General features: G+C 38.1%; 1 protein-coding gene across 4 annotated transcripts in view; it reads right to left on the bottom strand.

Annotated features, from left to right (window-relative positions):
- Window positions 1-1,431: 1,431 nt before the first annotated feature.
- Window positions 1,432-11,712, bottom strand: part of LOC104689435 (ephrin type-A receptor 6) — a 388,920-nt gene continuing 378,639 nt past the window's right edge. For all 4 annotated transcript variants that reach the window (XM_039556175.1, XM_039556185.1, XM_039556179.1 and 1 more), the window contains one exon: window positions 1,432-11,265. In XM_039556175.1, coding sequence (XP_039412109.1) covers window positions 11,151-11,265 — 115 coding nt within the window. In that variant the 3' untranslated portion in view covers window positions 1,432-11,150. The remainder of the gene's footprint in view (window positions 11,266-11,712) is intronic.

The raw sequence follows: 11,712 nt of genomic DNA, 5'->3' as shown, positions 1-11,712 counted from the left end.
TTTGGGTTTGTCCAGCACTTTTGAACAAAGATAAACAATGACTGAGGGGTGGAGTGCGCGGTTCTGCTCCCACTTCCCAAAAGATGGTCTGCGCTGCTCCTTGCCTGGAAGAAGCAAATTTTCTTCATGGAGCTCCATCCCTTCATTCTGAAAAACTCCAATCTAGTTTCATGTAGGTTGAATGCAGCTTTTAAACTACAGCCTCAACTTCTGCCCCGGGAAGAGGAAGGAGAGCAGAGGAAACAACTGTGTGATAGTGGACAGTTCTTTTTGTTAAAAATATCGTCAGGAGCTCTCAGTTACAATGCACTTTGCATTGATCTTCAAAGCTCAACAATACTACAAATATTTTTTTCTACTGTTTGGCTTTCTAATTCTTATTGCTGCTTTCATTATTATTAAAGGTTTGAAGTAAATTGCAGTTGTGATTTCGTATTTCCTGTATCAGGAAGGTTCCGACTGAAGGATGAGATTCCCTTGTAGTGGCATTATGAGCCACTAAAGGAAAAGGCAGGGAGCATAAATCCCACCGTGAAACTCTGTGATGAAGCACTTTCTAAAAGCTAATCAGGTAGTGAGGTATATATATGGTAGAGGAGGGTGTATCTAAGGAGCAGTTCTGAATTCAGTGGAGAGCACAGAAAGGCAAAGACATTTCTGCAACCAGTCTAAAATGAAATACTCATTCTTCATTATATACACTGTGTTAAACCTGACGGTCCTTGGTGAGAAAGCTCTACCCATGTAAAATAAGCAGAATGTAATGGACTCTGGGCATCTGACATTCATTTCCTGTTAATCTACAGCTACCTCTGTTCAGCTTTGCATTGCATGCGTGTGATTTTATGCAATGAAAGGCTCATTGTAACTTTAAGCTTTTTGAGGCAGGGTCTGGTTATTGTATACGGCATTCACTTCTTTGTGAATTGTGGTGCATTGCCTTGGCATTATTTACATAATATGATCAGTTTTAAAACTGCTTTTGTCAGTGAAAGCTTTGACAAACACTTGAGGAGGAGTTGCATGGCTCAGTGAATCACCATGAGGAAGATGAACAGTACTGCAGAATCTTAATAGCGCATTAAAAGCCATTTAAAATTCAGATTCACAGTGTTTCCCAAGAAGGAGAGAGCACTGCTGTTTGCAACTTTTAATGTGCACAGTTTTTTCCCTGATGCTGTGAACTGTGTGTGCTTTTTGAGCATAAATGCTCGGTGGTAAGCACAGAAGAGCATGTTTTAGCTGAAAAAAACACCACCACCCTGAAGCATCTCAAGTGTTGGAGCATATTGCTGGTCCATCTTTATTAGTACACCGCCCTGTGTTAAGCAGCTGGGTTTTTTTTTTTTTTGCATGATCATGTATGACAGGCTTCACTGTGGATCATCATATTAGTAACTTAAGGCCAAACAAACACCATTAACTCAAAAATAACCACCAGTACTGTAACTTTTATTTGCTAATAAATATCTTAATAAACAGGCTTACCCCATCTGTAAGACCTGATAATGCCTCTTAGGAAATCATAGAAAAATAAAATACAATAATAATCAATAACTTGTACTTTGTACAAAAATCTCATTATGTTGCTCAGCAGGTAGTTTTGCCAAACCCCATATTCTTTCCGCAAAGAGATGGCATATGTGATGCAATTCACCTTAAAAACACTCTAATGTTGAGAGCTGAGCATTCTATTACACTATTAACTTGTAGGCATGCCAGCACATGAAAATTTACATGAAACATCATAGCATCGTAGGAATAGAATCATAATAATAACGAAAAGAAGATAACACCACTTTTCAGTAAATAATAACAACTTCACGTCTAATGTAAATTCCCCTTGGGACTGCAAATCAGTAGGGTAAGCTTTTTATTCCGTGGGTATTCCTACAGTACTGTTATAAACAGGCAAGAAGAAAATGCAGTGGGACGTGTATGGGAGATAGATTAGGTGAAGAAAGGTAATTTTGAAGAGTGAGGCAGTCCCAGGGGGAAGCATCGACACTGGCTGTGCAATGTTCAGTCTCCCAGAACGAGCAGTTCAGTGCCACACGAGTTCAGATTGATGGAGGAGTTACCCAGAGCCTCTGGTACTGCAGCACCAGGGCTGCTTTGCTGGGAGATGAGTGCTGAAGACTGAGCCACAGGTAGTTGTCATTATTCAAATGTGTCTTGGTTAAAGAAGCAATGGCAAAACAAACCTTAGCAAGGGTCTTGAAAGAAAAGGTGGGTTTCAGACTACTGGTAAGGATATGAGATCTGTGCTGAGGCCATGGTTTGATTTTGTAAAATAACTTGCAAGTATTATGAGTACACCATTGCTTTGAAGCCATCTACCTTTGAAGTTTTGACATGGCTGCTTAAATATATAATCTAAAGTGTCCGTCATCAAATATTTATTTGTATATACACATACATTGATACATTTTATGGCTATGCTAGAACAGCAAACTATGAAGAGCAGTCATATTTAGTTTTGTACAATCTAATTTCACAGAAGAGACAGAGAGTAAAACCCCTTTTAATTCAGATACATTTAAAACCAACACACAGAAATAGATAGAGGCTATCCTGAGAAAACATATCAACCATGTTATCTTCCAAAAGTAAATCAAAGCTAATGTTTGGAAGGTAGTAAAATATTCTTTTTGTATTTTTTTTTCTGAAAGTCAAAATGGTTTGTTGTTTTTTTTTTTAAAGTGATGACAAACTTAAAACTGTTAATTCCAACTAGATCAATGAATGTTGCTTTGCTAGAAAATAAACTATTGCCTTTCAGTAAACAGGGTTTCACATGATCTTTTGAAGATTTTTTTTTTCCTTGCTAAACTGAAGGTGCAATCCTGAGAAGTGCAGAGAAGTTCCCAAAGTCAATAGGATTTATACCACACCAGAGAAGAATGAGCCCTTTTTATGTCTCTGGGTTTTCAGTCACGGCACTGCTGTGGGTGATGTAACTGATATCACCAGAGAACGTTGATATTGGCCTCAACAGAAGCAGATGGAAGGCTCTAGGTAAGAGCAACAAACACTGAATCCCACCACCAGAGTTAACAAAGAAACAACTTTTCCCACTTTTAGTGTGAAATAGACCTCTCAACCCTACTTAGAAAAGTTGGGAGAGGAAATTGCTGCAGAAGAAATGGTAGTAAAAGTGCTACACTGCCAATCCAAAGCTAACTGTTTCTTGGGGAGATAGGGAATCATGGCCATTAAGCTGCAAAATGCTTACAGGTTTCCTTATTAGGAATCTTGGAGTAGGATGGTTTTCTTCAGATAGGGAATTAATGAAAGAATCCAATAAATGGAACCACTAAGAGGGCATTTGTTATTTTATTTGCTATTGTGCCATTCATTAACTGGCAGATCTCAAGACTGGGACTGCAGTGCACCAGGAGTATGAAACAGCTTGTTCAAAGAGGCAAATGATCAGCCAGAACTTGTATTATTAAAGGGAGATCATATTGCATCACGGTTTATGTTTAGGAAATAAAAAAGATAGAAAAGTCCTATTTGTTTTGTAGGTTCTGTTTGTTTGATGGGGATGGTGGTTTCATTCTGAATTTAAATCTAGAAGTTTGGGTAATTATCTGGGGAAAAAACCCCCACAAACCCAGATCATTTCTGCTAGATACCCTATTAGATGTGTAGGTCATTTAGGTTACTAATTCCAAAGTCAGAGTTGACCGCCCATTCCAGAGAAAACAACAAACATAGCAGCACCCAACTTTTGTACCTTGCAGTTTATCTTTTCCATGGTGAAGGTGACCACAGCCGATCTGATCACATCCCTGAGGTAGCAGCCTTGTCTTTTAGGCTCAGTGCACTCTCTTCTCCCCATTAAATGAGGCCATCTGTTCCACACAAATCTGTAGAAACCTTTGATTCAAAACCTTTTTCAGTCAATTGACCTCTTTTTATGGATACAACTGACTTTGGATCATGCCCTGAGGGACCAACCTACCTCTCAACCTGAAATGCTTCAACAGAAACATTAAAACCAGCAAAAGTTTTAGCAATCCATTTGAATGCAAGACAGCTGTGTCCTAGTAAGTGCTGGTTCTCTAGCAACAAATTAACCATGACAGTAGTGGGGTGCAGGAAAGGAGAGTCTGTTTGCAGAGCTGGCGCCTACCTACAGAATATATGGACACTGGGCTTCGTCCCACTGCCATGGAAGTCAGTAACAAACTCTCACGAATTTAGATCCCAGCAAGACTATTGCCTATTGACACAGAAACCTTTAATTCCTCACAGTCACATCACTGTCCCAGGAATTAATCAAGATATTTGTTAAAATCGTTCAGCAGGCTTTGGAAATACCGGGTGTTTTAGAGCAGAACTTTCCCAAGAGAAAAATGGAACTTCCCAAGCTGACATTTAGTGACTAAAATTATCTACAGATTTGGAACACTGGCTGCATTTTGTCTTTTTCAGCTAATCCTATTGTACACAAAGAGACTGTGATGGTAAGTTACACAGCTCAGAGCACCCAGCTTCTTAAAGAAAAAAAATAATCCTATTATGCATTTCCATTTTGCCTCTTAATATTCAGTTAAAGCTCAGTCTGAATGAGAGAAAACTGAAAACTTGGTTTCTAAGCCAATATTAACTGGAGAGTTCTACTTTTTACTGTTTATTTAGGTTCCTCTCAAGAAAGTCAGTATGTAGCTGTAAGAACAATCAGTCATTCAAAATTCTGTCTGCTGGACATTCTAATATAAATTATGACAACTGTATCTGTATTTCTGTCCTAGGCTGGATCCTGAAAGATCAGAAAATAGATTTTTTTTTTTCTTCCTATCACTCAGAGCATTATGTGGTGATGATACTATGAAAATAGTCCCTAGACTGTTTCAGTGGGCACTTTTTCATCATCCACAACCAGAAATGAGTATTTGGGTTCCAAAGCAGATTTCTCCCAAACCTGATTTTCCAGATTCCAGACTCAAGATTACTTTCTCCAGAGTCCATTGACGTCCCATAGTTCAGAATGCAGAGATCTGGATTTCTCTTTGATTTGTGGGTTTTCAGTCTCAGGGTTTTGGATTACCTACCACACAATATACATGCTGCTGCTGAACAGCTCTTCACTGAATTGTCAGAAATGAAGAGGTGTTAGTATAATAAGGCAAAATACATTATCTCATGCTGTCTTACAAATATTTTATAGGGATTTTGATTTTTGATTGTGCCTAACTCTACTCTTGTATAAATTCAAATCAGCCTTTTTATATGAATTAAGTTGCACAAACACATAACTATTTACAGATTCAGGAGTTTCTGATATAGCACTGTGTGCAGACCTAGTTAAAAGTCCTCAGTTAGAGACAGGTAAAAATTTTGGACAGGAAAAAGTAAAACAGATGTGAAAACTTTAAATTGCTTTGAGACAGATCGTTTTAATTCTGTTTTTTCCCCCCCCCATATCTTCACTGTCAGAACTTGCATTTTTTATTCCAGTTTAATTATTCAGGTATGAAAATATCAGATAATATGCTAAACCTTTCTGGAAGAGATAGGTACTTGGGAAATCTCTTGCAGGAAAGGAAAGTAAGATATACTCATGTAGGATATTTAAAGAAACATACACACAAATAGATTTCACTGAACTGGTGTTACATTATTTCACATATAAAATATGGAAATATAACTTGAACCCATTTTTTAACCTTGGGTTTTTCATCAACCATTTTTGTTGTTTTTCCCTTCTAAAATTCAGCGTATCTTTTTATACTATAGGTTGGCATATCCTTACTCATACTCCCTTGAAAATTTCCCTCATTTTCACCACCTAAGTGGTGGGAATAAATGGCTATTTAAAAGAAAATAATTTTTATACTCTGTAAACATCTTTGGTGATTTCAGCAGAGGAACTCAAGCTCTATATCTTCCTAGTTCTGAACTATATCTTCCTAGTTCTGCTGGCTCATGGACACCTTGCTTCCCCTTTGGGATCACTAATTTCTACAGTAATTAGCTGAATGGAAGAGAATCGGGTTGGGTGAGGTGGCAGCAGAAGGGTGAGCAGGCAGCTTTCTCTGAGCCAGTTTGAAAATGTTTTTTCTACCAGTGGAGGAGAAGAGAGGCTGTCCCTTTCCAACTAACAAGCCAAGGAAGCTTGGGAAGAACTATACACACACAGAGTGCATGCCACTAAAAATTTTAAAAGCCAATGGAACAAATAAACCCCATTAGTGTTGTTGGTAACAGGTAATTGATTCTGTAGGTTTGAAAAATCTGATATTAGGATATACATTCTATTTACAATTCTTTATGTACATATTGACAAATATTTTATAACCACAACATGTTCAACATACCCTGGTCCATAATCTGAGGAATTATATACAACACTCAGGGATGAGCAGTGTGCACTACTAAATACAGGATATGATGGTAGAAGAGTTGTGTGAGCTGGAAGTACTTGGCACTGTCTTATGCAACTCTTTTGGGTTTTTGTTAGAGTTCCTTGGCACAGTATGGACAGTTCTTCCCTTTTTACCTCATTGTAGGCTTTAGGGATTTTTTTTTTTCCCTTTTCAGTGCTGATTCATTTGTCTCCCCAGGAGATTTCAAGATCATTGTCCTAGTAAGAGTTAGCCAAGCCCAACACATCTTTCCCTCACTCTCAAAAAATAATTATAGTACTATTATAAAAAAGAAACTATCTTTGCCATTTATTCAGGAAAGATCCATCACAGTTGGTGAACAAGGGTATTCTGGAAGAAAACTGTTTAACGAAATACAGAGTTCTTCAACCATGTGCAAATGCCACAAGTGTCTCTATTTTCAGTACTTTTCCTGGAAGATGCAATGGAAGACAGACTTTCTGTTATGATTTTAGCTAAAGAAAGTTGGACTGGAGTAGAGGCAAGTCCTGCCTTCCGCTCTCCGAAGGAATATTCCAAGACAGAGTGAGCCCATGACAGGGTAGTTACAGATACCCTGTGTTCATAAGAGAAATTCTGAGCTGCCAGAATGTGTCCCATAGAACCATTCCATCAGCTGAGGTAAAACAGTTCAATAAATGCTGCAGTTTGCAACAGGGCCAGATGAAAATGAGGAACTGCTCTTCAGTACAAGGTCAAGTATGTTCTGTGCTGCTTTACCTTGGTGGCTGATGTGGTCCCATGGGGTCATTCTGACATGGAAATTGCTATGGGTGATGCAGTCTCACTAGGCACCTCCACAGTCCCAGCTATTCCTCATGGTAAATCTCAGCTGACTCTGGATAAAGGGGGTCTCTTTGTTACTTACAACCCATCTTTGGATCCCGTAGGAATCTGCATCGAAAAAGAAATTCATGAAGCCCTGTGTTAGGCTCATCATATAAAAAATGGCAAAGGGATAGTCAGTCTTAAATGATGTAAAAATCAAAGTACTGCAGTCTATGAGTTCTGTGTCAGAATAATCCAGGTAATACCTAATTCAATACTGGACACAGCAGGTTTGGCCAGAATAACTAATTTATTTGAATTTATTGTTGAGTGCACTATTTCCTGTTAAAGGATTGCTTTATGCTGGCTGGTGTCCTGAAGCATGGCATGTGTCTAAGCTTTTATTGGACACACTGGATTTAAGTTCATGGGAAACAAAAAGGGTAAATTTTGTTTGAGAAAAATTTAAATGACATAGCTCAATGCTCTTCCTTTCACCTCACGGCATCCCATTGTTTCTCAGTAAATTCCAATGTGCAAACACCTCATGAGTAAATTCTACTAAACCTTCTGCTGTGACTTGTTCAGTTTTAACACCATGAATGTTATGAACAAGACCCTCTCTTTTCACAGGTTCAGAATAAGGACTGGATACAAGCAAGGCATGAGATTCATCTGACCAAGCACAGATGCCTGAATGGATGAGCTATCGCTGAATGCAGAGAAACAGGTAATAATTATTTCTTTATGACATCCACATTTTAACACCTTCTTTTTTGTTGCTTGCATATCGCACACACTTTATTTTGTGAACTTTCAATGAGTACTTTTAGTCATAAAGCACTCTGTAATGTGGGCCACGTTCTCAATAACAGCCTGCTAAATTTGCTTATCAAATTTAAACTCCAGCTGCAGACTACAATGTGCAGGATATTTAGAGTTCATTTTCTCCAAAGAAAGAACTTTGTGTTACAAAGAAAGTTACTCTAATTTCACATATACATTTGTGGCCTGTACAGAATAAAGATCACATTTGAAAAATAACACTTGTTCAGTTTGTTTTTTTTTTTTTTAAATGAAGAAACTATGAAAAAACTCCAAACTAAAACAAGAATAGACTTGGAATCATCACAAGAGCAAATAAAATATTCCCAAAATGGGGAAAATGTAAATTTGATCAAGATAACTATTAGAAAAGTGACATACTGCACCACAACAACAACTGAAAAAAACCCCCACAAAATCCTGGATTTACAATGTTATTAACAAATGCCCTCACTCAAAGAATCCCTTGTTCTTTTCTTTCTGGTTACCCAAAGTCTTATTTATATAAAAAATATATCTGATTAGTAAATGTTTTAATTTTGTTATATTTTTTTCTATTGAAAAAATATTTTCAGTAGTGTGATAAATTTGGAAATTAATTTTCATGAAATATATCCAGGTTGTGTACATGGAACAATGTCAATTCTGCACCCTCACTACCAGGAACGAAAAAACTGACAAAAGACAATCTAAAAGTGCACATACAGGGTCAGTTATGGATGATTTTGAAATCCCACTAACAAATAACAGACTCATACCTCCTCAGTAATGTATTTAATTGTGAGAAAGGCTCCTTCCACAGATATCCTGTTGTTGGCCATGGAAGCAACAATAGGCAAAATGGATAATAAAATAATGAAGCAAAATCAACTTTTAAATTATTCTGTGGTGTGTTAGTATCTTTAGAAAGGCTTTAGGTAAGTATGGTTTTCTTTCTGTAAGAGCACCTCTACTAAAAAACTATTCAGATGTGGAATTTGGGCCGAATTTTTCAAGTGACAGTCACAGAAAAGAACAAACACTTTTTTTCCCCACTGAAGGGCTGTGATCCTGCAAAACTCCTGTGCTGATGAGTTCAGTGGGACTCCTCATGCTGGCAAAATTACCTTTGGAGCTACAATAGGACTGGAGCTGCCCTTCTTTAAACAAGCTCATCAAATTGGCATTGTAGAACACCACTGACTCCTGATCTTTAGAAAACCTGCTCCTCAGTTAAAACTGCCCTTTTTTATTTTTAATTTAATGAAAGAAAGAAAAATTTACTTCGTGCACTGCTGTTATCTCACCTAAATTAATGCAACTATTCCAACATAAAATGACAACAGTGAATCAGGCCTCGTGTGTCTTACTCTGTGATCTGGTCGGAAGAATCATATTTTCTGAGTTGCTTTCTGATTTTCATTCTTTGTCACTGATCAACAATGGCAGCCTTTTCCAGGACTTAGGAAATACACTGTGATTTACCAGCTGTAAATTAAGCAGTAAATACCATTATGATTACACAAAGTAGTTAGTCCATTTTGATATACACACAGATTATACTAATTACCCAAATGCACGTTTTAACAGAAGAGTTGTAATGCTTGAGTATATTGGAATGCCACGGAACTCAGAACTACCCTCCGTACGACACAGAAATGAACAGAAGCATCTGCACAGGGTTACGTGTGACATGCATTGTAGATGTGCCTTGGGTTCCCACAGCACGCAGCCATGCGCTCCTGCCCCTGCTCCCAGGAGCGCATATCCCATGCAAACGTTTGGAAATGTAGCCCAGCACGTCTGTGTCAGTTGTCTGAATAAAACATGGAAGCTGGAAGTCTTTGAGAGGTACAAATACTATGTTAGGCCTTTGCTGACGTTTTCTTGCATGTAAATATGGCTGTTGAAGGGTTCTAAAGGTAATATCTCGGATGTCCTTTAGAGATCTGTACTAAATGAAGATCTGGCCTGGAATGACCAGAGCTCCATTACAGCAGAGTCTGCTCTTTACTTCTAAAAGCAGTTAGAAGTAGACTCAAGGCAACATGTTACCACACTGCTGTCCTGCTTCTCCTTTTCTGCCTTTGTGCAAGGTCACTGAATCCTGCAGCCTGTAATTTCCAGCAGCAGTGGGGCTGTACCGCTGCCCTTGGCTGGAGGACGATATGGCCGGCCTGCTCCCACGGGAATAATCCCACCACCCCACTCATGGCTGGCCCTCTGAGGTCTGCTGCTGCTGCTGCTGGAGGTGATCCCCTATCCAACAGCACAGACCTGCATTCTTGAAACAGAAAGCTTTTCTGAAATCTTTGTGTCCACAGCAGAGCTGACAACCGTGTTTTACATGTGGTCGTGGAAATGCTACAACCAGTTTTCCAGTAGTAGAAGCGAATGCTGAGTATTACATAAAAAAAAAAAAAAAAATTCTAGGATGGTGAGGAATCCCAAGGATAAACAAGTTTTCCAACCTAATCTAAACTTTAAAGCATAAAAAGTGTCGAGTGCTAAAGTAATTGAAAATCAAGAACCTTCCTTAAGATTTCAAACAGATGATTCTCACTATGCTTCCAATTATTCACACAATGAAAACTCGCTACATAAAATCATCAGTCGTTTCTGCAAACAATACTAATGTTTTGAGGCACCAGCTTACCAGCATTCAAACTATTATAAAGTAATATAATAATAGGACCCATACGTTCGGATTTAATTAAGAGATAAAATAAATATTTATGTTAAACTTCTTTTTGATTGCACATTTGGTGTTGGAAGTTACATGGTCACAGAACATGAAAGAAGTCAAATACTTTTTGATCTACCAGCAAATTCTAAATACATCGATAAAGAAGCCACACCAGGCCAAATAGATTACTACTTTCAAGTAAGTCCATGAAAGTTTCCCAAATACTGTTATACAAAGTTACACATCCATGCTGAGTTATTCATCATGTGTAGCAAGAGTCTTGCAGTAGGCCGGGATTTTATTGGCAGAGAACTGGTGGAGGAGCTGTTGTGCAGTGTGATTAAAAATTCCGGTTTGGAAGCATTAACATGGAAGTACTTCTATAGTCTGAACTGGAGACTGCAGTTCTTGAAGTTGGGAAGAGCAGGAGGGAAGAATGAGAATATTTTTCCATTTTAGAAATGCTGAGGCACAAAACACAGTTGCTTCTATTACTTTCATACATGAAATCCTTTCTCCTGTATGTGCATCATGTGTAACCGCAAAGTCTGTAAACTGCTGACTATTCGTCTCTGGTGTCCAATGAGTGCAACTCCAATTCTTCTAATGTCACTGCAAGATAAAAAGTTTCATCTTGGATGCAAATATAATAAAACCTCTTGTGCACAAAAGAATAGAAATATATGATGACTTCTTCTCCAGGACAGTTTACCTTCCTGACCCGGGCGTATAAGAAAGCTGCAAATGTTCAAGTTTTCTGCATCTGTCAATTTCAGTTTTTTAAAGACAGCCATTTAAGAAAAAGAATATAATAAAAAAAATGCAGTTAGAGCACTCGGGCTTTTGTGATACTACTGGTCAATTAATTTTTCCAAATCTCAAGGACTAATCAAAGAGGTGAGTTTTAATAGCCCATGTTTAGTAATGTTATAGTAGCAGCTGTTTCCCACTCACACTTGTAAAGAACTGGGGCTTATACACTCAGTATTGCAGTTCTGAGCAGAAAGAACAGAGGTTGGGATGCCTTAGGTTTTAACTTTCATATTTTCAAAGCCTGTA

The sequence above is a fragment of the Corvus cornix genome, chromosome 1 (assembly GCF_000738735.6).
Source record: "Corvus cornix cornix isolate S_Up_H32 chromosome 1, ASM73873v5, whole genome shotgun sequence".
Lineage (NCBI taxonomy): Eukaryota > Metazoa > Chordata > Aves > Passeriformes > Corvidae > Corvus > Corvus cornix.
The sequence above is the reverse complement of the archived record's forward strand: the minus strand, read 5'-3'. Positions and strand labels throughout refer to the sequence as shown.